The sequence below is a fragment of the Carlito syrichta genome, unplaced genomic scaffold, assembly GCF_000164805.1.
Source record: "Carlito syrichta isolate Samal-C Ts95f unplaced genomic scaffold, Tarsius_syrichta-2.0.1 Scaffold274072, whole genome shotgun sequence".
Taxonomy (NCBI): Eukaryota; Metazoa; Chordata; class Mammalia; order Primates; family Tarsiidae; genus Carlito; species Carlito syrichta.
In genome coordinates this window covers 489780-515328 of record NW_007218168.1, presented here as the reverse complement: position 1 = coordinate 515328, position 25549 = coordinate 489780, and the positions used below count along the sequence as shown (strand labels likewise).

The 25549-nt window shown below is 36.0% G+C and overlaps 1 protein-coding gene across 1 annotated transcript; it reads right to left on the bottom strand.

The window, feature by feature from the left end:
• Positions 1 to 12592: 12592 nt before the first annotated feature.
• LOC103254258 (olfactory receptor 2F1) lies at positions 12593 to 13546 on the bottom strand. Its single transcript, XM_008052393.1, has one exon. It carries the CDS (start codon positions 13544 to 13546, stop codon positions 12593 to 12595), a length of 954 nt encoding a protein of 317 aa, XP_008050584.1.
• Positions 13547 to 25549: the final 12003 nt, after the last annotated feature.

Genomic DNA, 25549 nt, shown 5'->3' with positions numbered 1-25549 from the left:
AAAATAAGAAAATAAATAACTCAAATAATGGGGCAAAGACCTTAACAAAGAAGAAATTCAGATGGCAAATAAACAAGTGAGAATATTTTCCACATCTTGTGTCATAAGGGAAATGCAAATTGAAATAATAACAAGATACCACTACAAACCTAATAGAATGGTCAAAGTTCAGAACAATAGCATTAAATGCTGACAAAGATGTAGATCAACAGTACTTATTCACTGATGGTGGGAATGAAAAATATACAGCCATTTTGGAGGACACAGGCAGTTTCTTGCAAAATTAAACATGCTTTTTACGGACAGAATATTTGTGTTTGCCCAAAATGCGTGTGTTGAAGCCATAGTGCGATGGTATTAGGAGGTGACCTTTTTGGTAATTAATTAGGTCAGAGAGTGGAGCCCCCAGGATTAGTGTCTTTATTAAAAGTTGAAAATACCTAGCCCTCTTTGTTTTTGCTCTTTACCCATGCAAGGATATGGCAAGATAATATCCACCAACAAACCAAAGAGCAAGCCTCCAACCAAATGCCAGTCTTTGACACATTAATCATAAATTTTCCAGTCTCCAGAATTGTAATAAATTAAAGTTTGTGGTTTAAGGTGCCCAGTCTATGGTAATTTTTCAGAGTAGCCCAAACTGACTAAGACAATAGTCTTATCATTCAAACAATTGCATTATTTGGTATTTACCCCCCCAAAAGTTGAAAACTTACGTCCACACAAAAAACCTACACACAAACATTTATAGCAGTTTTATTCTTAATTGCCAAAACTTGGAAGCAACCAAGATAGTTTTCAGTAGGTAAATAATAAACTATGATACATCCAAACCTTGGAATATTATTTGGCACTAAAAAGAAATGAGCTGTCAATCATGAAAAGACCTAAAGAAAACTTAAATGCATATTACTAAATAAGAAAAAAAATATGAAAGGACTATAACTGTATGCTTTCAACTGTATGTCATTCTGGAAAAGGCAAAATTGTGAAAACGGTAAGATCAGTGATTGCCAGGAGTTAAAGGTGAAAGGAGAATTCAATAGGCAAAACAGAGAAAATTTTTAGGACAGTGAAACTACTCTTTATACTATAATGGTGAATACATTTATTATAAATTGGTACAAACCTATAAGATGTACAATACCAAGAATGAACTCTAATGTAAGCTATGGTCTCTGAATGATAATGACTGGTTAGCTGTACTTCATCAGTTGCAACAAGTGTATCACCCTGGTGGAGGATGTTGATAATGGAAAACTAAGCATAAGTGAGGGCAGGGATGTAAGGGTAATCTCTATACTTTCCACAGAATTTTACTGTGAATGTGAAGCTTCTCTAAAAAAAATAGCCTATTTTAAAAACTATCTTTTGTAGATATGAGGGTCTTGCTTTGTTGCCCAGGCTGGTTTTAAACTCCTGGATTCAAGCAATTCTTCTTTGGCATCACAAAGCAATGAGATTGTAGGCATGAACCGTTGCACCTGGATGCTTTTTTGTTTTGTTTTGTTTTTCCTGGTCAATAGTCTATGAAAAAAATACTGAAAAAAGAACAGGCATAACAAATAGAAAAAACTTGCAAGGTGGTAAATTTTAATCACAATAAACTAATAATTACATTAAATGCAAGTGGTCCACCTAAGCAGACTGACTAAAAGACTGAGATTCTCATATTAGATCAAAGCAATAGATATAACTACAGAGTGCCAAAAACGTACATACACATTTTAAGAAAAGAAATAACTGTATTCAAATCGTAATACCCGATCGGGCATGGTAGCTCAGCCTGTAATCCCAGCACTTTGTGAGACCAAGGTGAAAGGATCGCCTGAGCCCAGGGGTTTGAGACCAGTCCAGGCAACTTGGTGAAACCTCATCTCTGCCATAAATCACAAAAACTAGCCGGATGTGGTGGCGTGCATCTGTAGTTCCAACTACTTAGAAGGCAGAGGTGGAAGGATCACCTAAGCCCAGCAGGTAGAGGTTGTGGTAGCCGTGAGCATGCCACTGCACTCCAGCCTGGGCTACAAGAGTGAGACTCCAACTCAAAAAAAAAAGTAAAATTGTAATACTCAATATAAATCGAAAACAGAAGATGAGTACACGTCACACTTAACTTCTGCACAAGAGGTGCTCAAAGTGGTTACCATCAGTATTCAGATACTTCTGATTATGGTGAACTAAAAGTAATGCAAAGATAACATCTCTTAAAATGTGTATACATTTTTTGGCCAGCATATCCAACCTTCAAGAAAATCACTTTAACTATAATGACATATATATATAAAGAGTAAAAGGATAAAAAGGATATAATATAAAATCTCTAATCTGAAGAAAGTTGAAATAGTAGGTTGGTGCAAAAGTAATTGTGGTTTCAGACTGTGAATTTTATTTTATTTTATTTTATTTATTTATTTATTTATTTTTTTGAGTTGGAGTCTCCCTCGGTCACCCAGACTGGAGTGCAGTGGCCGCTCCCGGTCACCACAGCCTCGACCTGCTGGGCTCTGGCAATCCTTCCGCCTCAGCCTTCTGAGTGGCCAGAATTACAGGTGCGCGCTACCACGCCCGGCTGATTTTTTGATTTATTGTAGAGATGAGGTCTCACTGCCCAGGAGGGTCTCGAACCCGTGGGCTCAGGCAATCCACTCACCTCAGCCTCCCAAAGGCGCAGGATTACAGGCTGAGCCACCGAGCCCGGCTCAGAATGAATTTTAAATTGTTATAACTAGGCTCAAATACATCTTTATTAATCAAAATAAGAATCATTACAATCAACACATTTTTGCCAACGAGAAATAAGTTTGTTTATTCCTGTAGTGTGAAAATCTGTGCTTCAGGGTTTGATGAACTTTTGGAAAGCATTTTCTGCATCCTGCTGGTTGTGGAAGCATTTCCCTGCAAAAAGCTGTTGAGATGCCTGAAGAAGTGGTAGTTGATTTAGTAAGAGGTCAGGTGAATATGGCAGACGAGGCAAAACTTTGTAGCCCAATTCATTCAACTTTTGAAGTGTTGGTTGTGTGACATGTGGTAGGGCATTGTCGTGAAGAATTGGGCCCTTTCTGTTGACCAATACCGGCTGCAGGCATTGCAGTTTTTGATGCATCTCATCGATTTTCTGAGTCTACTTCTCAGATGTAATGGTTTCACCAGGATTCAGAAAGCTATAGTAGGTCAGACCACCAAACAGTGACCATGACCTTTTTTTGGTGCAAGTTTGGCTTTGAGAAGTGTTTTGGAACTTCATTATCCAACCACTGAGCAGGTCATTGCTGGTTGTTGTGTAAAATCTTTTTGCCCCACAATCCAATCGAGAAATGGCTTGTTGCTGCATAAAATAAGAGAATATGACACTTCAAATGATGACTTTTAAAAAATTTTTGGTCAGCTCATGAGGCACCCACTTATGGAGCTTTTTCATCTTTCCAATTTGCTTTAAATGCCAAATGACCATAGAATGGTTAATGTTAAGTTCTTGTGTAGTTGTAAAAGGAACAGCTTTGATGATTGCTCTCAGTTGGTCTTGTCAGCTTCTGATGGGCAACCACTGTGCTCCTCATCCTCAAGGCTCTTATCTCCTTTGCAAAACTTTTTGAACCACTACTGCACTGTAAGTTTATTAACAGTTCCTGGGCCAAATGTATTGATGATGTTTCAGTTGTCTCCACTGCTTTATGACCCATTTTGAACTTGAATAAGAAAGTCTCTCAAAGCCAACAGATACATTAAAAAAAGTTCAGCCTCACTAATCATCAAATAAATGCAAATTAAAACCATACTGAGGAGCAGGAAACTGCGGGGTCGGGGAGGAGTGGGGAGGTAGAATTGACAGTAGTGGAAATCTGCCTGTGGAAGGAGGGGCACACCTCATCAACAAGGGTACCTGCACAATGAATATTTGTATACCTACCCTGAATTGTTTCCCACAATTTTAAAATAAAAAAATTTAGATGTTAAAAAAAAATCTAAAGAAAAGACAGAAAAAATAAAATAAAAATTAAACCATAGTGAGGTACCACTTAACTCCAGTCATGATGGCCATCATCAATAACTCAAAAAACAACAGTTGCTGGAGAGATTGTGGGGAAAGGGAACACTTTTACATGGTTGGTGGGGATGCAAACTAGTACAACTTCTGTGGAAAACAGTGTGACGATTTCTAAAAAATCTGAAAATTGACCTTCCATACAACCCAGCAATCCCCCTTCTGGGAACATACCCAGAGGAACTCAAATCGCTCTATAATAAAGATAACTGCACATACATGTTTATTGCAGCATTATTCACAATAGCAAAAGCATGGAACCAACTACGCTTTCCCATTGAAAGTGGACTGGATAAAGAAAATGTGGTACATGTATGCAATGGACTATAATGCAGCCATAAAGAAAAACAAAATTATGAACTTTTCAGCAACCTGGAAGGAATTAGAGTCTATGATACTCAGTGATCTGTCACAGAAACAAAGATCTGAGTATCACATGCACTCACTACTATGTGGACCTTGAACATTTATGGTAATACCATAAGATTGGATTAGTGGGACACTGCCAGGGGAGGGGATCACACAACATCAATAAGGGTACCCACATTTTACCTGCATGATGATCATGTATGTACCTAGCCCTCATTTGTACCCCACATTTTAAAAATAAAATAATTAAAAAATTAAAGATAAATAAATCGGAACAAGGAAAAAAGGTCGCTCAAATTTGCTTTTGTCTAACATCATTTCCATAGTCTAAAATAAATATAAAATAAGCAGCAGGTAAAACAAATAAAGTGAGAAATGCACATTAAAATGATGTATTACATAACCACATTTATTAAAAACGTTTTCCACTATCAAATGGCAAATTTCAACTTGCAAAAATTGCAATTACATTTGCACCAGCAATAGATACATTCACATCAGAAAAAACAGGCTTATAAACAAAAAACCCATATTTTAACAGTGACAAATTAAAAAGTTGCACAGTGAAAAAGGATCAGTTAATCAAAAAGTCATAACAATCCTACATGTATACACACTTAAAACCAAGATTTCAAAATTGATAAAGCCAAAATGGATAGAACCAAAATGAAAATTTTGTTGAAGATTTCAACTCTCTCAGTAATCAGTAAAACAAGTATGCAGATAATCTGTAAAGGTAGAGAAGACTTGAATACTACCAAATAACCTGATCTAATTGACATTTATAGAACATTTCACTCAACAATAGTAGAATAAACATTCTTTTCAGTATACTAAAAAGTTTCACAGAGAAATACTATATCTTGATCCATAAAAACCCTCAAAATACCTTTTAAAAGTTAAAATAATAAAAATATTCCCTGAAAAAAGTTAAATCAAGGTAGACATCAACAGAATGATGTATGCAAAATCTACAAACATGTTAAAACAACTCACTTCTAAATAATCCATGTATCACAAAAACATTTAAAAGATAATTTTGAAAATATTCAATTTCGTGAAAATTATAAAATCATAATTAATGAAATGGTGAAACCATGCTCACAGAGAAATTTAGAGGATTAAATGGTTATGAAATCAATATTTCAAACTTTCGAATAAATAAATAACAAGAACAAATTAAAGTTAAAAAAGAAAAAAATAAAGACAAAATAAGTATAAAGGCAAAAACAAATAAATAAAAAGAAAATTAATAAAAAGAAAACAAAGAAACATTAATGAAACCAAAATCTCACTCTTTGAAAAGATGAAGTTAAAAAATCTTTAGCCACATTGACTAAGTTAGAGAGAGAGAATGAGGGAGAGGGAGAGGAAGAGAGAAAGAGAGAGACCGACAGACAGACAGAGAGATAAATGATACGGGAAAGGAAAGAGGTTTTCCCTTCCATACATCCCATAAACACATACATTCCTGTGAATATACATTGTCCAAATGTCATTAATTGAAGGGACTGTCCTTTCTTCATTGTGTGTTCTTGGCATATGTCAAAAATCAACTGACCACAAAAGTTTGCATTGATTTCCAGACTCTCTGTTCTGTTCCATTGGTTTATGTGTCTATTTTCATGCCATATTTGATGACTATAGTTTTGTCATTTATTTGAAACCTGGTATTGTGATGTCCCAGGCTTGGTTCTTTTGCTCAAAATTGTTTTGACTCTTTGGGGTCTTTTATGGTGCTATAAAAAATTTAAGATTATTTTACCTATTTCTCGGAAAAATTACATTGTAATTTTTACAAGGATAGCATTGAACCTGTAGATTACTTTGAACAGCATGGACATTTTATAGTTGTTAACTCTTTCTAGTCAATGAACATGGAAAGTCTTTTCATTGTGTTTTCTTCCTTTTTTTAATTGGTGTTTTGTAGTTCTCAGTGAAAATTAGTACAGCCACTATGAAACACAGTATAGAGGTTATACAAAAGACTAAAAATAAAACTTTCATATGGCCAAGCAATCCCAATTCTGGATACATATCCCACAGAATTGAAATAAGTATGTCAAAGAGACATCTGAACTCCCATATTTACTGCAACCTATTCACAATAGCTAAAATATAGAAACAACTGAAGTGTCCATGAAAGAATGAATGGAGCCACGCTCAGTGGCTCAGCTGTAATCCCGCGCCTTTGGGAGGCTGAGGTGAGTGGATTGTCTGAGCCCGCGGGTTCGAGACCCGCCTGGGCAGTGAGACCTCATCTCTATAATAAATCAAAAAATCAGCAGGGCATGGTAGCGCATGCCTGTAATTCTGGCTACTGGGAAGGCTGAGGCGGAAGGAACGCCGGAGCCCAGCAGGTTGAGGCTGCGGTGGCCGGGAGCGGCCACTGCACTCCAGTCTGGGTGACAGAGTGAGACTCCAACTCAAAAAAAAAAAAAAAAAAGAATGAATGGATTTTAAAAAACCACAATGGAATACTATTCAGCCTTTAAAAAGAAGGAAATTCTTTTTGGCAGCATAAATGAACTTGGAGACATTATTACATTAAATGAAGTAAGCCAGACACAGAAAGATAACTGCTGCATAAACTCATTTATTTGTAGAACTTAAAAATTTGAACTCGTAATAGGGAATAGAATGATGGTAACCTAAGCAGTGGGTTGGGGTTGGAAGAAAGGGGGAAATGTAGATGAAAGGGTGAAAAAAATGCAATTGAACAGTGGGAATAAATTTTTTAAATTAATCCTGCAGCATGGTGACTATAGTTAATAACAATAGATTGTATACTTAAAAATTGCACCTATACTCTCAGCACTTTGGGAGGCAAAGAAAGGAGAAATGCTTGAGCCCAGTGGTTCGAGACCAGCCTGGGCAACTTGGTGAGACCTCATCTCTACAATAGATCAAAAAATAAGCCAGACATGGTAGCATGTGCTTGTACTTCTAGCTACTTGGAAGGCTAAGGTGGAAGGATTGCCTGATTGCAGATCCAGGCTGTGGTGACCATGAGAGTGCCACTGCACTACAGCGTGGGCAACAGAGTGAGACTCCGACTCAAAAAAAAAACAAACATAAAATAAATGCTAACTGACAGAAACAAGAGTTGGGAATAATGTGGAGTAACTGAAACTATAATATATTACTAATGTAAATATTGCAAACACTTTTAAAAACCATAACTTTCTTATGAATACAAACACTTTCTTGACATGTAACCCAGTCATGCAACTCTTGTTTGGAATTTTCTTTCACCCATTTGAAATTAACTTTATGTTCACCCTAAAATCTGTGCTTGTATGTTCACAATAGCTTTTGTCATAATTTCCAAAAGCTGGAGATAATCCAAATATACTTTAAAAAAGCAAATTGACATATTGTCCATCCATACTATGGAATGTTACTCAGCACTAAAAAAGATTATCTACTGTAACAAGTAACATCACAGCTGCATCACAAATGCATTATCAAAAGGGAGACAGTCAGAGTCAAAAGTCTACATGTGATATAATTTCATTTATATAATATTTTGCAATAGACAAATATACAAAGACAGAAATCCGATCAGTGGTTGCCCTTGGAGTTTATCCAAAAAAGTAGATTATCCACAAAGGGGCACAAAGGTATATTTGGGGCTATGAAACATTTTTATGTTTTCACAGTGATGGTGTTTACATGATTGCATACATTATTCAAAACTCATAAAACTGAGTACAAAAAAGGAGAATCTTGCTGTATAATAATTATACTTCTAATAAAATGCAATATGAAAGAGAAATCTGTTTATTATTCATTAACATTAGCATAGTGTTTAGGCTCAAAAAATCAAATGCACAGCAAAGATTTTAGAGTCTTGGCTCTACATCAGTTTATATCATAAAGATTCAACGTTCTTTGATTAAAACATTCTCAGTTCTGGGTGCCTACTTTGAATCTTAAAAAGCTAAAGCCACCTAAACACGTTTATAATAATTATGAAGTTCAGAGAGGGGAGCACACCTCATCAACAAGGGGACCTGCACAATGAATATTTGTATACCTAACCCTTAACTGTACCCCACAATTTTAAAATAAAAAATATGTATTAAAAAAAGAAATAGATACCACTGTGAGTTGCTTGAAGACAAAATTCATTTGTTATTTATAAGAAGCATAGTACAAACTACACGTGTAAAGAATATTTCTGAAATGATCATATTAATAATCATCTCATGTGTTATACAGTAGGCTAGTAGTTGATACAATCAACCCCAAAATAACCATGTCTTAAACAATAAAATTTTATTTCTCATTTTCACAAAATTTCCATGTAGGTAACACCTGTGAAGTGGCCCTTCTGGGTATTTCACATCCAATCAGTGAGTCAGGACCTAAGCCTTCTCCACCAGGGACTCTACCACTCTCTGGGCCTCATCCCGTTCTGGGTTTCCAGGATCAGAATAAAATCAGAACAAGACAGTGAGCAATGGAGTTTGGTGTTTGGGAGGTGGCAACAGCCATGGAGGTGGCATATTTTCTGTGCATCCACATTCTAGTAGTTAGAACTTGGTCCCATGGCTACAACTGCCTGCAAAGTAGGTTCATTTCTAGCATAATTCTATACCAAGAAGAAGAGAAAATGAGTTCAATGAACAACAAGTCTGGCTCTGCCAAGAAGTGAACACTGATTCAATTAGGTCACAGTTGAGTCACGTGTTTATTTCAGACCTCTACAACGCTGGAGAAATATTTAGAGTATTCAGATACCATAGAAGAGAATTCTGGATAATAAGAAGTCTAGGATTCATGCTAATGAATAAGCATTTAGAAACATTGATGCTGATAGTTTAGTTTTCAGAATAACCTTGACTTTGGCAAAATTACATCCTTACATACACCTATGATTTCTCACCACTAAGCTTTACTTGATATTAATTCTGCTACCTATACAACTTTTCCCTCTAAAATCTCTCTATATGAAAAAAATCCGACCAATCCTTCTAGACACATTTATGCATCGTTAATCACTGGATTAGAAGAAAATCACTCCCATCTTGAAATTTTGTGTTTATTATCTTTATTATTTAATGTTTCAGAAGGCAAGGACTCAGAGGTAGACACTATCCACACACACCCTGCTGGCCACAGCCCCGTCCATCTCTCAGGAAGGTCAACAGCACCCAACCTGCTCCACTCCTCATGCAGGAGCTGAGGCCTGGGACCTGGAGACTGTCTTCTCTACCTCAATACCACACATTTCACTCCTAACTTCCAGTCACACTGTCTGCAGAAGGCCACCCAGTGTCATTTCATGAGGACCCAGTAGGAGAATGTGGTCTTCAGTAACAACAGATCAGACCACAGAATTTGATCCAGAATGGAGATCCAGTTTCCTTCTAATTTGGTTGTTCTTGATGCAAGAGACAGGTAGTGCAAAGAATAGGATAAAGTGTAGGAAGGATACAGGTTATATTTCATAGACCTCATAGTAAGACTGTGATCTTTGCAGCCCATGCTTGATAAGAGTTTCATGCTGCTGGGCTCGGTGGCTCAGCCTGTAATACCATGCCTTGGGAGGCAGAAGGATCACCGGAGCCCAGCAGGTCGAAGCTGCGGTGGCCGGGAGCGGCCACTGCACTCCAGTCTGGGTGACAGAGTGAGACTCCAACTCAAAAAAAAAAAGAGTTTCATACCAATCTTCTCAACATTGCACCATATACAGCAATAACTTCTCTAATCAGTGAACTACGTCATCAAGGCCTAATGTCTGGGTACCCAGACTTAAAATTTTTATTTTGATGATAATGATGCAATCTCCCCTTTTATCTGACCTGTTTTCTATATTGATTTGTCTCTATGCTCAAACCCTGTAGTCCTCAGAACATTGTTACACCCTGAGTTTAGATTCCTCTAATGCCTCAATGCTATTATTGGAGCAGCCAATTAGACTGATTTTTGCTTCTAAGCTTTTCTTCCTCTATCTCATTTGCCATACCCCTGCTTTTAAAAGCCTTTTCTATCTGGAACACTTGCAATATTGCTTGCAGAGTTATATTTCAAAATTTAAAAAAAATTTTTTTTTGCCATACCCCTGCTTTTAAAAGCCTTTTCTATCTGGAACACTTGCAATATTTCTTTGTAAGTACATCATCACCCACCATCCCTGCTGTGCCATCATGTTCTTGATTGTCAGAACTGTATCCTATTGACTACTTAGTCTCCAGAACCATTCATTGTCACTGACAGTGGTTGATAAAGCTTGAATTAGCACCAATAGATTTGGACTGCGAGCATTGACATCTTTTAGGATGCCTGTCTATGTCACAAAATTTAAAACAGAATTACAATTAAGGTAAAATTAAAATGTCAAAAGTGCTTTGAATTACCTTCATCTTTAACTTTGATTAAAAATGGAGGTTCTGTGACAATGTGATTACCAATGGAAGAACTATAAAGTAACTGACTTAAGAGAAAACAGGATTAGGATTTCTTTAAGGGATTATAAAGACCAGTTATATTATTCTTTTTCTTCTTCACTTACTTACTTTACACATTTATTTCTTCTTCTTCTTTTGAATTATTGAAGAATTTTAGCAGATGTGAGTTCCAATTGCAAGCCTAGATGAGTATATTTAACTAAGGCCCTGTTTTTGTAATGTGTAACATTTTCACATTAAGGGTAACATTGACTTGAGGGCAACATTTTCATAGCTTACTCATCTACTCTATTCAAATCTATATTAAAATTTTCTTGTCTTTCATTGACTTTGACTGAGGAATCTGTTCATTCTTTGTTTTGGGGGTTTGTTTGTTTGTTTGTTTGTTTGTTTTTTGAGTAGGAGTCTCACTCTGTCGCCCAGGTTGGAGCGCAGTGGCAGGCTCATGGGCACCACAGCCTCAACCTGCTAGGCTCAGGCGATCCTTCCACCTCAGTCTTCCAAGAAACTGGAACCATAGGCATGTGCCACCACGCCCACCTAATTTTTTTTAAATTTATTGAAGACACAAAGTCTTGCCAAGATGCCCAGGCTGGTCTCAAACTATGTGTTCGACATTTTATACATTTTCTCATAAGGTGGGTGCCAATTTTTTTCTGAAGATTCAGAGAAAGAGTTTGTGAACTTTTTAGAAAATAGACAATCTTAACATTGCCAATGATACTCCTTATATATGGAGTAAAGTTCCTCTCAATATATTTAAATATTGTAAAGTAATGCCTGAAACTTAACTTCTTGGCTAATAATATTCTTTACAACCCTTTCAAGGTAAAAAAAAGTCTTTAGCTAATATTTCTTCAATGAATTTCCTTCAGCAGTCAGGGAAAGATGTTATGTTCACATTTTGTAGGTTCTGCACAAAAACTTTTTTTTTTTTAATTTTAATTTTTTTTTGAGTTGGAGTCTCACTCTGTCGCCCAGACTGGAGTGCAGTGGCTGCTCCCGGTCACCGCAGCCTTGACCTGCTGGGCTCCAGCAATCTTCCGCCTCAGCCTTTCAAGTAGCTGGAACTAAAGGCGCGAGCTACCATGCCCGGCTAATTTTTTTTTTTTTTGATTTATTGCGGAGATGAGGTCTCGCCAAGTTGCCCAGGTGGGTCTCGAACCACAGGCTCAGGCAATCCACTCACGTCAGCCTCCCAAAGGCACGGGATTACAGGCTGAGCCACCGAGCCTGGCTACAAAAACATTTTAATTAGCCCTGACAACAATGTTCTTCTCAAAATGTTGACTCACACAACTACTGCATGTGGCTACATATACCACACAATATTTTAAGTGAGTCCGCAAGTGTTAAAATGCATTTGTTTCCGATGGAAATTGCATACGATTTTACAAAATGTAAATTATAAGAACCAGTGGTCCAAAGTGAGATCCATGAATAGGTTCATGATTTACAAACAAGATGACTAATCAAAAGCAAATAGTATTTTTTTCCAATTATTGAAAGGCTACAAGAGAAGAGATTAAGGAATGTGGAAAATACTATTGCAAGTGTACCTAACTCCACTGATCATGCTGCCATGACATAAAAATACTCTCACATCCTACATCTCACCCAGCTCAACACTCAGACTCCAACAACATCCCCAGTACAAGTTACATCATCCCTTTCCTAGGGCAATGCAGTTCATGCCTGTCATGTCTCAACTGGACAGTGAACACTGAAGCAAAGTTCTTCTCTAAGTGATGCTCATGAGTCATCAAGATGCCAGTTTTAATGTTAACCAGGAGAATTTCCCTAATAGTTTCTTCCAGGCTCCCTTCACCTCCTTATTTCTTAGACTGTAAATCACAGGGTTCAGCATGGGCATAATAATGGCATAGAACACAGAGATCAACTTCTCCTGAAGGATAGAAGGACCTGAGTGGGGCTGGATATAAGTAAAAATTGTCACGCCATAGCACAGGGCAACCACCGTGAGGTGAGAGGCACAGGTCTGGAAGGCTTTCCTCCTTCCCTCGCTGGACTGGATCTTTAGGATGGTGGAGATGATCTGGATGTAGGACAAAAGAACCAGGCAGAAGGGTGTCATCAGAAGGACAATGCTGGAGACCATGATGGCGACCTCATTGGAAGAAGTGTCCACACAAGCCAGCCTGATCACGGCTAGGATTTCACAGGATATATGATCAATATATTTGTTAGTGCACATGGGCAGCTGAAAAGTGATAGCAGTCTGCATGAGGGAGTTGATGGAGCCACTGACCCAGGATGTGATGGCTAACCTAGCACACAGTCCTCCATGCATAATGGCAGAGTATCTCAGGGGGTCACACACAGCCACATAACGGTCATAGGCCATCATTGCTAGCAAAACAAATTCAACTCCCCCCAAACCCAGGGAGAAAAATAGCTGGGCTGCACAGCTCAGGAATGGGATGACTTTATGTTCTGTAAGAAAATGTACCAGTAGCTGAGGTACTATGCTTGTGGCGTAGGAGACATCAACAAGAGAGAGGTTGGTGAGAAAAAAATACATGGGACTGTGGAGTTGGCTATCTAGTCTGATCAGAAGAATAATGAGGAAGTTCCCCAGCACGGTCACTAGGTACATGACCAAGAACAGGACAAAGAGAGAGACCTGAGTGTCCCAGTCACTGGACAGGCCAAGGAGAATAAATTCACTAATCCACGTCTGATTATCTGGATCCATCAAAAAATGTGAGGATTATTAATCTACAAAGAGATTTGGAAAAAAATTAGAAGTTGATGAAAAAGCATAAGAATAATTTTTTTTTGACATACTATATAGGTCAGTAATTCTTAGGCAAGGAGCTCAGTACATTTATGGCCAAGGTGATAGCCTTGCCCCAGTGTGAAGTAAATTTACTTTGTATCATAGAGACAGTCTGTTGGCTTTATGAGATACAATTTGGTGTCTGGTAGGTCCTAGAGACAGTACACTACAGTATCAAGAGATCCTCATCTTTACCAACTTACCTCAGATTCCAGGGCAAGGAGATAATGGTACATGACAGCGGCAGGTAAAATGATAAGCAATAACAAAAATCTGGAATTAGAGGAACTATGTTTAATACCTGATTTTATTAGGCAGCTTTATGATACTGGTTTAGTGATTACTATATATATATATGAACAATAATAATTCACAAGCATATTTAACCTCAAATGTGGATTACATATGGGGAAAATACTTTTTGAACTGTTACTGGTAGTAATATGGGTATTAGTAGCAGCATGACCTCTGTTAAAATAGTTAAAATTGCCAACATGATTTTCCTCTCACATCCCCTTCACAAATTTAAACTTAAAATTAAAGCAACAAGGCCAGGCTCAGTGGCTCAGTCTATAATCCCAGCACTTTGGGAAGTGGAGGCGAGTGGATTGCCTGAGCCCACAGGTTCGAAACCAGCCTGATCAACTGGTGAGATCTTGTCTCCACAATTAAAAAAAAAATTACTGGCTATGGTAGCGTGCACCTATAGTTCCGGCTACATGGAGGGTTGATGATGAATGATCTCCAGAGCCCAGCAGGTCGACCCTGGGGTGATAGTAAGTATGCCACTGTACTCCAGCTTGAGTGATGGAGTGAGGTTCCAACTCAAAAATAAAATAAAAACCAATAAAATAATATTACGTGAAACATGAATACTATGAAGTACCTAAACTTACTGTGAACTAGTATATCAGCTTATACAGTGTCTTTACACTAGGCCATGTAAAAGTAGAAAACTGGAGAGCTTTAATGTAAATAACATGAAAATTGCAGAAAAAGTCAGGGAAGAGGAACAAAGAGCAAGATCAAAATTCTCAGTTAAGATATTAACTTTATTGGAATGACTAAGTGGAGCAAATTAACATATGCATTACAACACATTCTTGTTATTTTGTAGTGAGAATGTTTAAATGCATACTATATATATGCATAATTTTTATTTGTCAAGGAAGCAAATGCATACATATATAAAAATTACCTTTTTTCAGCTCTGCATAAAACCTTTTCCATGTGCTTTCTTCCTTTCTCCAGTAATTATTAGTTACAACAAATATCAGTACTGAAATGTTCTCTCTGTGACAAAAAAACAGACCAAAAAATTAAGTGTTTTTAAATGTCATGCAACTCTTTACATGACAAAATTAGTTCATTTGAAAATTAAGTTTCAATCTATCATAATCTTTTTCTAAATAAAACAAATCTATCCATTGATTCCATGGAAAATTATTTTTATTGCAAAAATTGAATCTAAACTGTTACAAATTAAACATTATTTTTTAGCCTATTCTACCCACTGCTTCTTTTCCTATTTTTCATCTGACTGCTAACTAATAACATCTTTAGATGAAAATACACGTTATCCAAAAAAGAAGAAGAATGAAAAATGCACTGCATGCTACGTGATGTTAAAACCAGGAATATTCTTTATCTGGATTGGGTGGGTAAAATTTGGCTTTAGATGTTCCTGCTTCCCTTTCACCGAGTTTGTCTTCTAACCCTTCTTCTATGAGCCCATCAGCTTTGTGCCACTCTTTATAACTCTCTACATCGAGGCTTGCCTTCCAGCAGAGATAGCAACTATTCTAAACTTGCCTGTTTCTCTCCTCGTCTAAGGAAATAGCAGGAAAGTTGAAACGTAAATCAAGTTAAGCATATTACTAATGGCAATTCTTACATAGTGATTTATGCTAATATTTGTTGTTGTTAGAATTATTGAATCAGACATCGCCCATCTAGTCTGTTACAATTTACTTAAATGCTCAACAGTTGATCTTCCAGATGGGAAACTCATTCAGGTCAAGCTTCTTATAACTTTGCAGAATGCCTGAGAGGAAAGAGTTCAACCCTAAGTAAAAATATGATTTTTCACATAAAGTACTTTTGAGCTTTTTACCACGTGTTCCCCATATTCCAGCTCTAATAGAAATGATAAGACTGTGGGAGAAGTATTAAAAAAAAAAGATTAAAAGAACAGACCAACAGAAAATAATCAGCCAAAAACTGACAGAATATTTCACTCTGTGCCACATAGAGAGGACCATTAATTGCAGTGCTACAGAAATATTTTCAGATGCTTCTATTCACATTTTTCTTTTATTAGTTCCCTTTTACATTTGCATTTCATTGCTATTCAATGGATCAACGCTAAAAAATGTTCAATTTACTCTTGCAAGGAATCTTCATGGTGGTATAAATAAATTAGAAGTATAACTTTATACAGTCAAAAATTGTCATTAGAAATGCCACTTTTATTTAGAGGAAGATTCATCTGACCTGTGGCTGAACACTTGGTGTGGTTTACACTGAATGCATTCATCACGGGAAAGAGTATTTCCATCAACCAAATATTTGGACACAGAGAACCCCAGTACCTCTGGGTAGGAAATGTCCCAAATATGATTTTATATTCTGAAAAGACAATTAGTTTTCTTGACTTTAAGGTCTTATTATCTACTTCCTATTTTGATTTGCTTCCTGACTTTCCACATAATCTGAGTTCAATTGTTGAGATCCAGTTTTTCAAATATAATGCAATCCTGCAATTCATTTTTGAGGATGTATTTTATCATGGTTTCATTTGTAAACTCTCACCTTCTTTACATCTCTTGCCCTTTACATCTAATACTAAGGTTTTATTTTGCAACAAAGTGTCCGTAGTGCAATTCTACAGCACATTCTAGACTAAGCAGCCCTGAAAAGAAAGTCAAGATACCTCAGTGGTAGTCCCTGTTCACATGCTGATGGTGTATGAATTTGCTCAATCTATTTAATCATCTTATATTTAAAACTACTATTATCGAAAGGAAAATCAGAATACCCTTAGGGAAATAATTCAGGTGAGAGACTTTAAAACAATTGACAATTTATCTGGAAATGTAATATACATACCTGAAAATGCAATATGCCTATTACATGTTCATGAATATCAATCAATATTTAAATAGAAGTCTAATAGATCTGAGTTACCCGTTAAGTGTCTTTCCCAAAAATGATGCAAAATTTATCTGATGTGTATTTTTTAAAAATTTATAACCATTCTCTTTCTACAGCCCCTGTTTTACACTTTTTCTTTCTCTCTGCCAGTATCCGAGTTTGGAATTAAGAAGCCCAGTGAAAATGTACCTAAGCTCCACTTTCTGAAAACCAAAACTATTTTATTACATTTACTATAATGTTTAGGGTGAGAAGATTTCACCATTCATGGATCATATCCCCGATCAAAAATCCACAACAAATCACATCCGTACTGTTACTGCCCCTCTATAAACCTGGTTACATCTGTCCTCTGCTCGATTCTATTCAGAGCTCCCACAGTAATCAGCACCTGACAAAAGGGACTTGTGTACTTCTGTCTAGATTTAAGTTGTTTCTTTAATGAATTCTCTCTAACAAAGTGATGGATAATGGAATCTAAGAATACCAGACCCATTGTGCTCCAGGGCTCAGAAATCACCCGAGACTAGTTTAGATGGTGAGAGTCACAGCTTAGAGGAAGTACATAGGTGCCTTCAAATTGGCTCAACCATGGACTGGCAAAGTGTACTTGTGGCTGACATCACACAGGAGGTACAACAGATTTCCCTTAAGGGCTTCATGTATTAGCATGTTAATTGTCACCGCTTCCAGTTCTCCAGGGTAGGGTCTCCATGCTGCCCTTCCTTTCCCTGTGGAATGCAGTTCTTCTCAACTCCTCTCCACCTTCCAAAACTCCACTGAAACCTTATGTTATTCTAAACAGACATGGAAGCCAGCTTTGTGAAGTTTTCAGATGTTCTCCATAGCCTAAATCTGACTTTAACTTTTTAAAACCACTGTTCTAGTTAGCAGTATATGAGCCTGCATCCATGCCTGGTGAATCAAGCCAATTCTCATCTTTGGCTCTAGATGCCTCTCCATCTGTGACAAGAGAGTTGTGCGTCAAACCCCAATGTCTTCTGCAAGAGTATCTCTGCCTATTGCAAATGTTGATGGACTCCTGAGTATATTTTTGTTATGCTATAAGTTCCAATAATAATAGCATCAGAATTCTGTATTTTAAGATTTTAATTGATATGACTCCAAATAAGATATAGAGAGAGAATCTTATAATCTAGAGAGACAAAAAAGGAGAGAAAGTAAAAAGGGCAGCCAAAATCTTTACTACAGAATGGTTAACTTTCCTCTTTAAATGTGAATATCTATGAAGAAGTTTGATGTGATTATGAAAGAAGGAAGTCATATTGCCATTCTCTGACCTATTCTTTATGCCTCGAACACTTTTTAAGTGAATCATTTATCCATTAATCATTCATCTACCAAGTCAAATACCTAGTAATTACTCAGCACCACCATCTACTACTAACCCACTCATTTATGTAATTGTCTATCACCACCTCAATACTCACTTATTCATTTGCTCACTTGCTCCTCCACTTACTGGTGCATGTTATCATCCACATGCTAACTCATCTATTCCCCTAATATCCCTTAATTGATTACTAAATCTACTATACTTACCCAATCCAATACCCATCTGGCTGTCTGTTAATTCATTCCATCATGTTACAAAGGCTTCTGATATTACAGCACTGGGTGACTTTGACAAAGGTTCTGTAATATTCTAAGAAATAAAAAATAAATATTTTTCTAATTCTTTCCCCCAGTTTCTAAACTGCCATAGAATTGAAAGAATTGTCTTGATATTTTCTCTGAGGCATGTAAGAAAAATACCATGGCTGTGAGAAGTAATCTAAAAAATTGCCACATATTTTCCCATTTAATACTTTGTTAAAAACAGACTTTAAAAAGTAATTGAGCTTTTTCTAGAGTCTGAATGAATGGTATAAAATGAGAAGAAACATTGCTTATATTATAAAGCAGGAAAAGGTCAGATAATCTACAAAATCATAACTATTGCTGACCACATTAAAGAACTGAAGTTTAAATTTCAGGAAAACCTATAAGTGCAAAATCTCAGGAAAGATAGACTTCTTTCAGAAAGGGAAAACAGGGAAAGTGAATTCTGCCATATCTCAGATCCTGAGAGTAAAATGGGGCCACCGTATAGTCATGTAAGAATTGCTTTACCAAACTGCTAAAGGCTGAGTGGGGGTTTTGTGAGTATAGAACGGCAACAACTGCAGATAAGAGGAGTTCATATATAACTCAAGATTTACACACGAGACTTCAAACAGTCCTCATGAGAATGATTGAAGAAGGTTGGAAAACCAGGGGAAAAGCTTCCTTCATTTTGTAGGTCTAGGAGAAGACAGCAATACCTACTGTAGGAAGAAAAAAAAATCCTGTCTCCTACCAAGTCTGTTTTCCTTATTGAGCAAATGCATTAATGGGCTGGAACAAGAAGGGGAAACCTTTTTATCCAGATAAAGATAAAGAAAAATGGAGGAAAAAAACTTTCTATCCTTTTAGTTTCTGTGGGATAGAAAATCATTCTGTGTTCAGGCCATGAACCATCTCCTAAAGCAGGGGATGAAGCAGGATCACTGAAAAAACTCCAACCCTGATACACAGGGACAAAGGATATTCCTACAATTGAAATAGAACCAGAATAGATAGATGGAACATAGAATAAATGCTCAACATCTACCAGCAGACTATCAAGAATTGAATAACAAATAATAGCAGTTTACCATGGAAGTGAAGAAGAAGAACTTAACACTTTAGAGGAAGAAATTAAAGCTGAGAGTGGAACAAAAATGCTAGGAAAGTCTTTCAACAACTGAACATCAAACCCCAAGTGAAAGTAAAGCTAAAGAAATTTAGATTTATTGGTGCACTGTGAAAAACTATATAACAACAAAACTCAAACTTAGCACTCCCCACTACTGCATTGATTCTCTTGCCCCTCACATAAAGAAATTATAGAATAGAAAAAACATGACCATTACAAAACCTTATACTATTCATCTCAGAGTATGAGACACAATTTATCAGTATCAGCCAAAATAAAGATCAGAGAAAAACAAGGAAAAAAGCATTGTCACTGGAAAATCAATTAACAGAACAAAAATCAGATATGACTTGTACAAAAGCACTGTCACAGAGTGGTTTAAAATAACTCTAATCAATTAAATGATCTAGTGGAGACGATAAACAACCTGCAAATATGTAAAGAATTTCAACAAGGAATTGAAAATTGTGCAAAAGAATAAAATGGGAATGCTAGAAATTAAAAGCACAGTAACAGAAATGAAGAATGTTCATGAGTAGATTCAACAGAGCTGAGTCTAAAAATGCATCAATACAAACTAATAAAACTGAAGCACAAAGCAAAAAAAGAAAAACAATTTTTAAATTTCTTATAAGGATTATGGATGATATCAAATAATATAACATACATATAAATGAAAACCCCAGACTGAAAATTGAGAGAAGGAAAAAATGAATATTTAAAGAGATGATGGCTGAGAAAAAATAATGAAAAAATTGAAACACAAATCTGAAAAGCTCAACCAAACATTAAAACTAAAAACAAACAAACCAACACCTATAAAAATAATAGCCAAAGTGTCAGAAGGCCAAAAGTAAAGTGAAATCTTGAAGACACTTGAGGAAAAAAAAGATATATCATATACAGAAGAACAAAGATCCAAATCAAAGTAGACTTTTTTTAGAAACTATGCTAGCCAGAGGACAATAGAGTAAATCTTTAAAGCCCTGAGATAGAGAAATACTATCAACTAATACTTCTATATAAGGAAAAAAATTATCTTTTGAGACTAAAGGAAAAATAAATTCTTGTTCATACAACAAAAACTGAATAAACACATTTCCAACAGACCTAGATGAAAAGAACTACTAATGGCAGGTCTCCAGGAAAAAGAAATACTATACCAGATAGGAAATTGAATCTGTTTTCACACACACACACACACACACACACACACACACACACACACACGAAGAAAAATCCTGGATATGATAAAGTTGAAGGTTATCATAAAATGTATTTTTAGAATGTTTAGCATTCTACAAGATAATTGAATGTCTGATGCAAAAATAATAATGATGTACTTTGTATTTATTGCTTATGTATATGTAAAATGTATCACAGTGGCCTAAAATGGAAGGAAACAAATGATAGTACACTATTTGAAGGTTATATGATACACATAAAAAATGTATTCAGGTTAATTAAATATGCATTTTGTAAACACTAGAGAAACAACTAAAAATTATTATTAAAATAATCTAATAGTAATGCTAAAATGGAATAATAATGCATAAGTGATACGAAAATCATATGAAAAGAAAAAATGAAACAACATGATCTAAATAATGTATGGATCAAAGGAATCTGGAAAGAAATTAAAAATACATTTAACTAAATAAAAATAACACAACTATTAAAATCTGTGGAAGGCAGTAAAAGCAGTACTTCAAGGGAAATGTACAGCATGGCATGCAATAAAGAAGGTTCAAAATAATTGATTAAGGTTCCACCTTAATAAACTAGAAAAGGAAAAGCAAATTAAATTCAAGCTAAGCAGAAGAAAATAAATAATTAAAATTTGAGTGAAATCAATGAAATTGAAGCTAAAAAAAAAATTACAATAAAACCAAAAACTGGTTCATTGAGAAGACCAATATAATTGCTAATCTCTAACCAAGTTAACAAGAAAAAGAATAGAGGAGACAAATTACTAATATCAGAGTTGAAAAATGAGACATCAATACAGAGTCAATGACATTAAAAAGATAGTCAAAGAATGCTTCAAGCAATTCTGTGCCCACAGATGTAATAACCTTGATGAAATGGATCAACTCCTTAAAAGATACCACCTGGCAAAACCCACACAAAAAGAAATAAACAGTATGAATGGGCCCATATCTATTAAGTAAATTGTACTCATAATGAATAACTAATAACCTTTTAAAACAGAGAGCACCAACCATAGTTGTAGTCACTGGTGAATTCTACCAAACATTTAATCAATAAATTATACCAATTTTCTATAATCTTTTTCAGAAGACATAAGTAGAAAGAATTCTTTCTACCTCATTCTATGAGAACAGCAGCGCCCTAATACCAAAAAAGGACAGACAAACACATTACACACAAACACAAAATCTATACACCAATATCTTTCATAAAGATGCAAAAATCCTTAGCAAAACATTAGCATATTGAATCTGACAATGAATGAAAATATTTATATACCATGGTCAAATGAAATTTATCCCAATATGCAAGTCTGGCTCAACATTCAAAAATTAATCTATCACATGCACAAACTTGAAAAATTGCATAATTATATCTCAATATATGCAGAATAAAAATTGACAAAATCTAATACCTATACATGAGTTTTAAAATCCCACTTCTGGATACACATAAAAATAAATTGAAATAAGTAAGTAAACAGATGGGAGACATCTGAACTCCCGTGTTTATTGTAGTCCTTTCACGATGTCCAAGATATGAAAGAAACCTAAGTGTTCATCAAAAAATAAATGGATAAAGAAAATGTGGCATATATACATAATGGAATACTACTCAGTCTTAAAGAAGGAAATTCTGTCATTTTTTTCCGTATAAATGAACCGAAGACTTTACAGAAAGTGAAATAAACCAATCCAGAAAGCCAAATAATGCATAAACTCATTTATTTGTGGAATCTAAAATAGTTGAACTCATAACAGAGAATAGAAAGGTGGTAACCAGAAGCTTGTGAGTGAGGGGTGGAAGAAATGGGGAGATACTGATGAAACGATGAGAAAATGTAGTTGAACGGGGGAAATAATTTTTAAGATCTAGTTTGCAGTACGATGGCTATAGTTAATAACAATGTATTATATATTTAAAAATTGTTAGGGAATAAATTTTAAATGTTATCACCACAAAAATGAAGTATATAGGGTGATTAATGTGTTAATTACCTTGATTTAGTCATACCACAATGCATGCTGATATCTAAAAATAACATTGTATCTTATAAGTATATATAATTCTTATTTTTCAGTTAAAAGTACAAATATATTACTGATGCAAATGGTACAACCACATTTAAAAAGTTTGCACTTTTTTATGATCATAAACAAGCTCTTGCCATAACCCAGTCATTCAACTCTTATGTAAAATTTTATTTTGCCCATTTGAAATAAAAGCTTATATTCACTCAAAAATCTGTACTTGAATGTTTACAATAGTTTTGATCATAATTACCAAATCTTGAAACAATCCAAATATACTTTATTTATTTACCTTTTTTTTTTTTTTTTTTGAGTTGGAGTCTCACTCTGTCACCCAGACTGGAGTGCAGTGGCCGCTCCCGGCCACCGCAGCCTCGACCTGCTGGGCTCCAGCGATCCTTCCTGCTCAACCTTCCAAGTAGCTGGAACTACAGGCGCGCGCTACGATGCCCGGCTAATTTTTGATTTGTTGTAGAGATGAGGTCTCGTCAAGTCGTCCAGGCAGGTCTCGAACCCCACGGGCTCAGGCAATCCACTCACTTCGGCCTCCCAAAGTGCTGGGATTACAGGCTGAGCCACCAAGCCCGGCCGCAAATATACTTTAAAATAACAAATTTACACACTGTCCATCTATCCTACTGAATGTTACTCAGCACTAAAAAAAGAAATGACTACTGTAACATGAACCATCATGGGTGTATCTCAAATGCATTATCAAATGGGAAAGCAACCAGACTCAAAAGCCTATATGCTATATAATTCCATATATATAATACATTGCAATAGACAAATATACAGAGACAGAAATCTAATCAGTGGTTACCATTGGATAAAGTCCAAAAGAACAGATTGTCTATAAAGTGGCACAAGGGTGTATTTGGGGATATGAAATATTCTTATGTATTCATGGTGGTGGTGTTTACATGATTGCATACATTATTCAAAACTCATAAAACTGAGTACTAAAAAGAATTTTACTGTATGTAAATTATACCTCTAATAAAAATGCAGTATGAAAGAGAAATTTGTTTATTTTTTATTAACATTAGCATAACACTGTTACTCAAAAAATCAGATGCATAGCCAAGATTTTAGAGACTTGGTTCTACATCAGTTTATATCATAAAGACACAAGTTAAGCTGTATTTTTGTTAAGCACTGGCCAAGTCGTGTTTTCTTAGCTTTGACTCCCTCCCCTCCCTACCTTGGGGAAGTGAATCTCCTCTCTCTCTCTCTCTTTCTCTCTCTCTCTCTCTCTCTCTCTTTCTCTCTCTCTCTCTCATTTACTTTCTAAATAAACTTTGTTGAACACTTAAAAAGAAAAAAGACTCAACGTTTTTGATGAGAACATTCTTAGTACTGGGTACCTACTTTAAAAATTAAAAAGCCAAAGCCATATAAACACATGTATAATAATTATGAAGTTCCTGTTATAGGAAATGGATACCATTGTGAGTTGCTTGAAGACAAAATTCATTTGTTATTTATAAGAAGCAAAATGTCAACCATGCGTGCAAAAGATATTTCTGAAATGATCATGTTAATAATAATCTCATATGTTATTCAGTAGGGTGACACTGGCAAAGTGTCTTTTCTGGGTGGTTCACATCCGATAGGTGACTTAAGATCCAGGCCTTCTCCACCAGGGGCTCTTCCACTCTCTGGGACTCACTCTGTTCTAGATTCCCAACATAGGGATGATGTCAGAAAAGAGAGTGAGCAATGGAGTCTGGCCCTCAGGAGATTTCATCAGACCAGGCCTAGAGGTACCGTATTTTCTGTGCATTCACACCCTAGTACAATAGCCTCCAATTTTTTTGGCATCAGGGACCAGTTTCATGGAAGCCAATTTTCCTACAGATGGGTGGAAGAGAGATAGTTTCTGAATGATTCAAGCACATAATATTTATGTCTATTTTAATTACATTGTAATATATAATGAAATAATTATATAACTCACCATTAAAAACAGGGATGCATCCGATTCCTGTACAAAACCCAAAACCCACAGGACTTAAGAGAGAAGATAGACAAATGGGACCTTATTAAACTGACAAACTTCTGCAAAGCCAAAGAAACCATCAAGAGAGCAGGGAGACAGCCTACAGACTGGGAAAAAGTCTTTGCCAACTCTAGGTCTGATAAAGGCTTAACATCCTGGATCTACAAGGAACTGAAGCGTACTGAAAAGAAGAAAACGAACAACTCCATTATAAAATGGGCAAAAGATATGAACAGACACTTCACAAAAGAAGACATTCGAGAAGCCAACAAACACATGAAGAAATGCTCAACCTCACTAATCATCAGGGAGATGCAAATCAAAACCACACTGAGATACCACCTAACTCCAGTCAGAATGGCAATTATCAACAACTCAAAAAATAACAGCTGCTGGAGAGGGTGTGGTGAAAAGGGAACACTTCTACACTGTTGGTGGGAGTGTAAACTAGTGCAACCTCTGTGGAAAGCAGTGTGGCGATTCCTGAAAGCTCTAAAAACTGACCTTCCATATGATCCTGCAATCCCCCTACTGGGAATATACCCTGAAGAACACAAATCACTCTATAAAAAAGATACCTGCACACGTATGTTTATCGCAGCATTGTTCACAATAGCAAGAACCTGGAAACAACCATGCTGCCCATCAAAAGAGGACTGGATTAAAAAAATGTGGTACATATACACGATGGAATACTACGCAGCCATAAAAAAGAACAAAATCATGAATTTCGCTGCAACCTGGATGGAACTAGAGTCTATAATACTGAGTGACCTCTCACAGAA

Coding starts and splice junctions, on each gene's coding strand:
- LOC103254258 (XM_008052393.1), bottom strand. CDS start 13,546: ATGGATCCAGATAATCAGACGTGGATTAGTGAATTTATTCTCCTTGGC.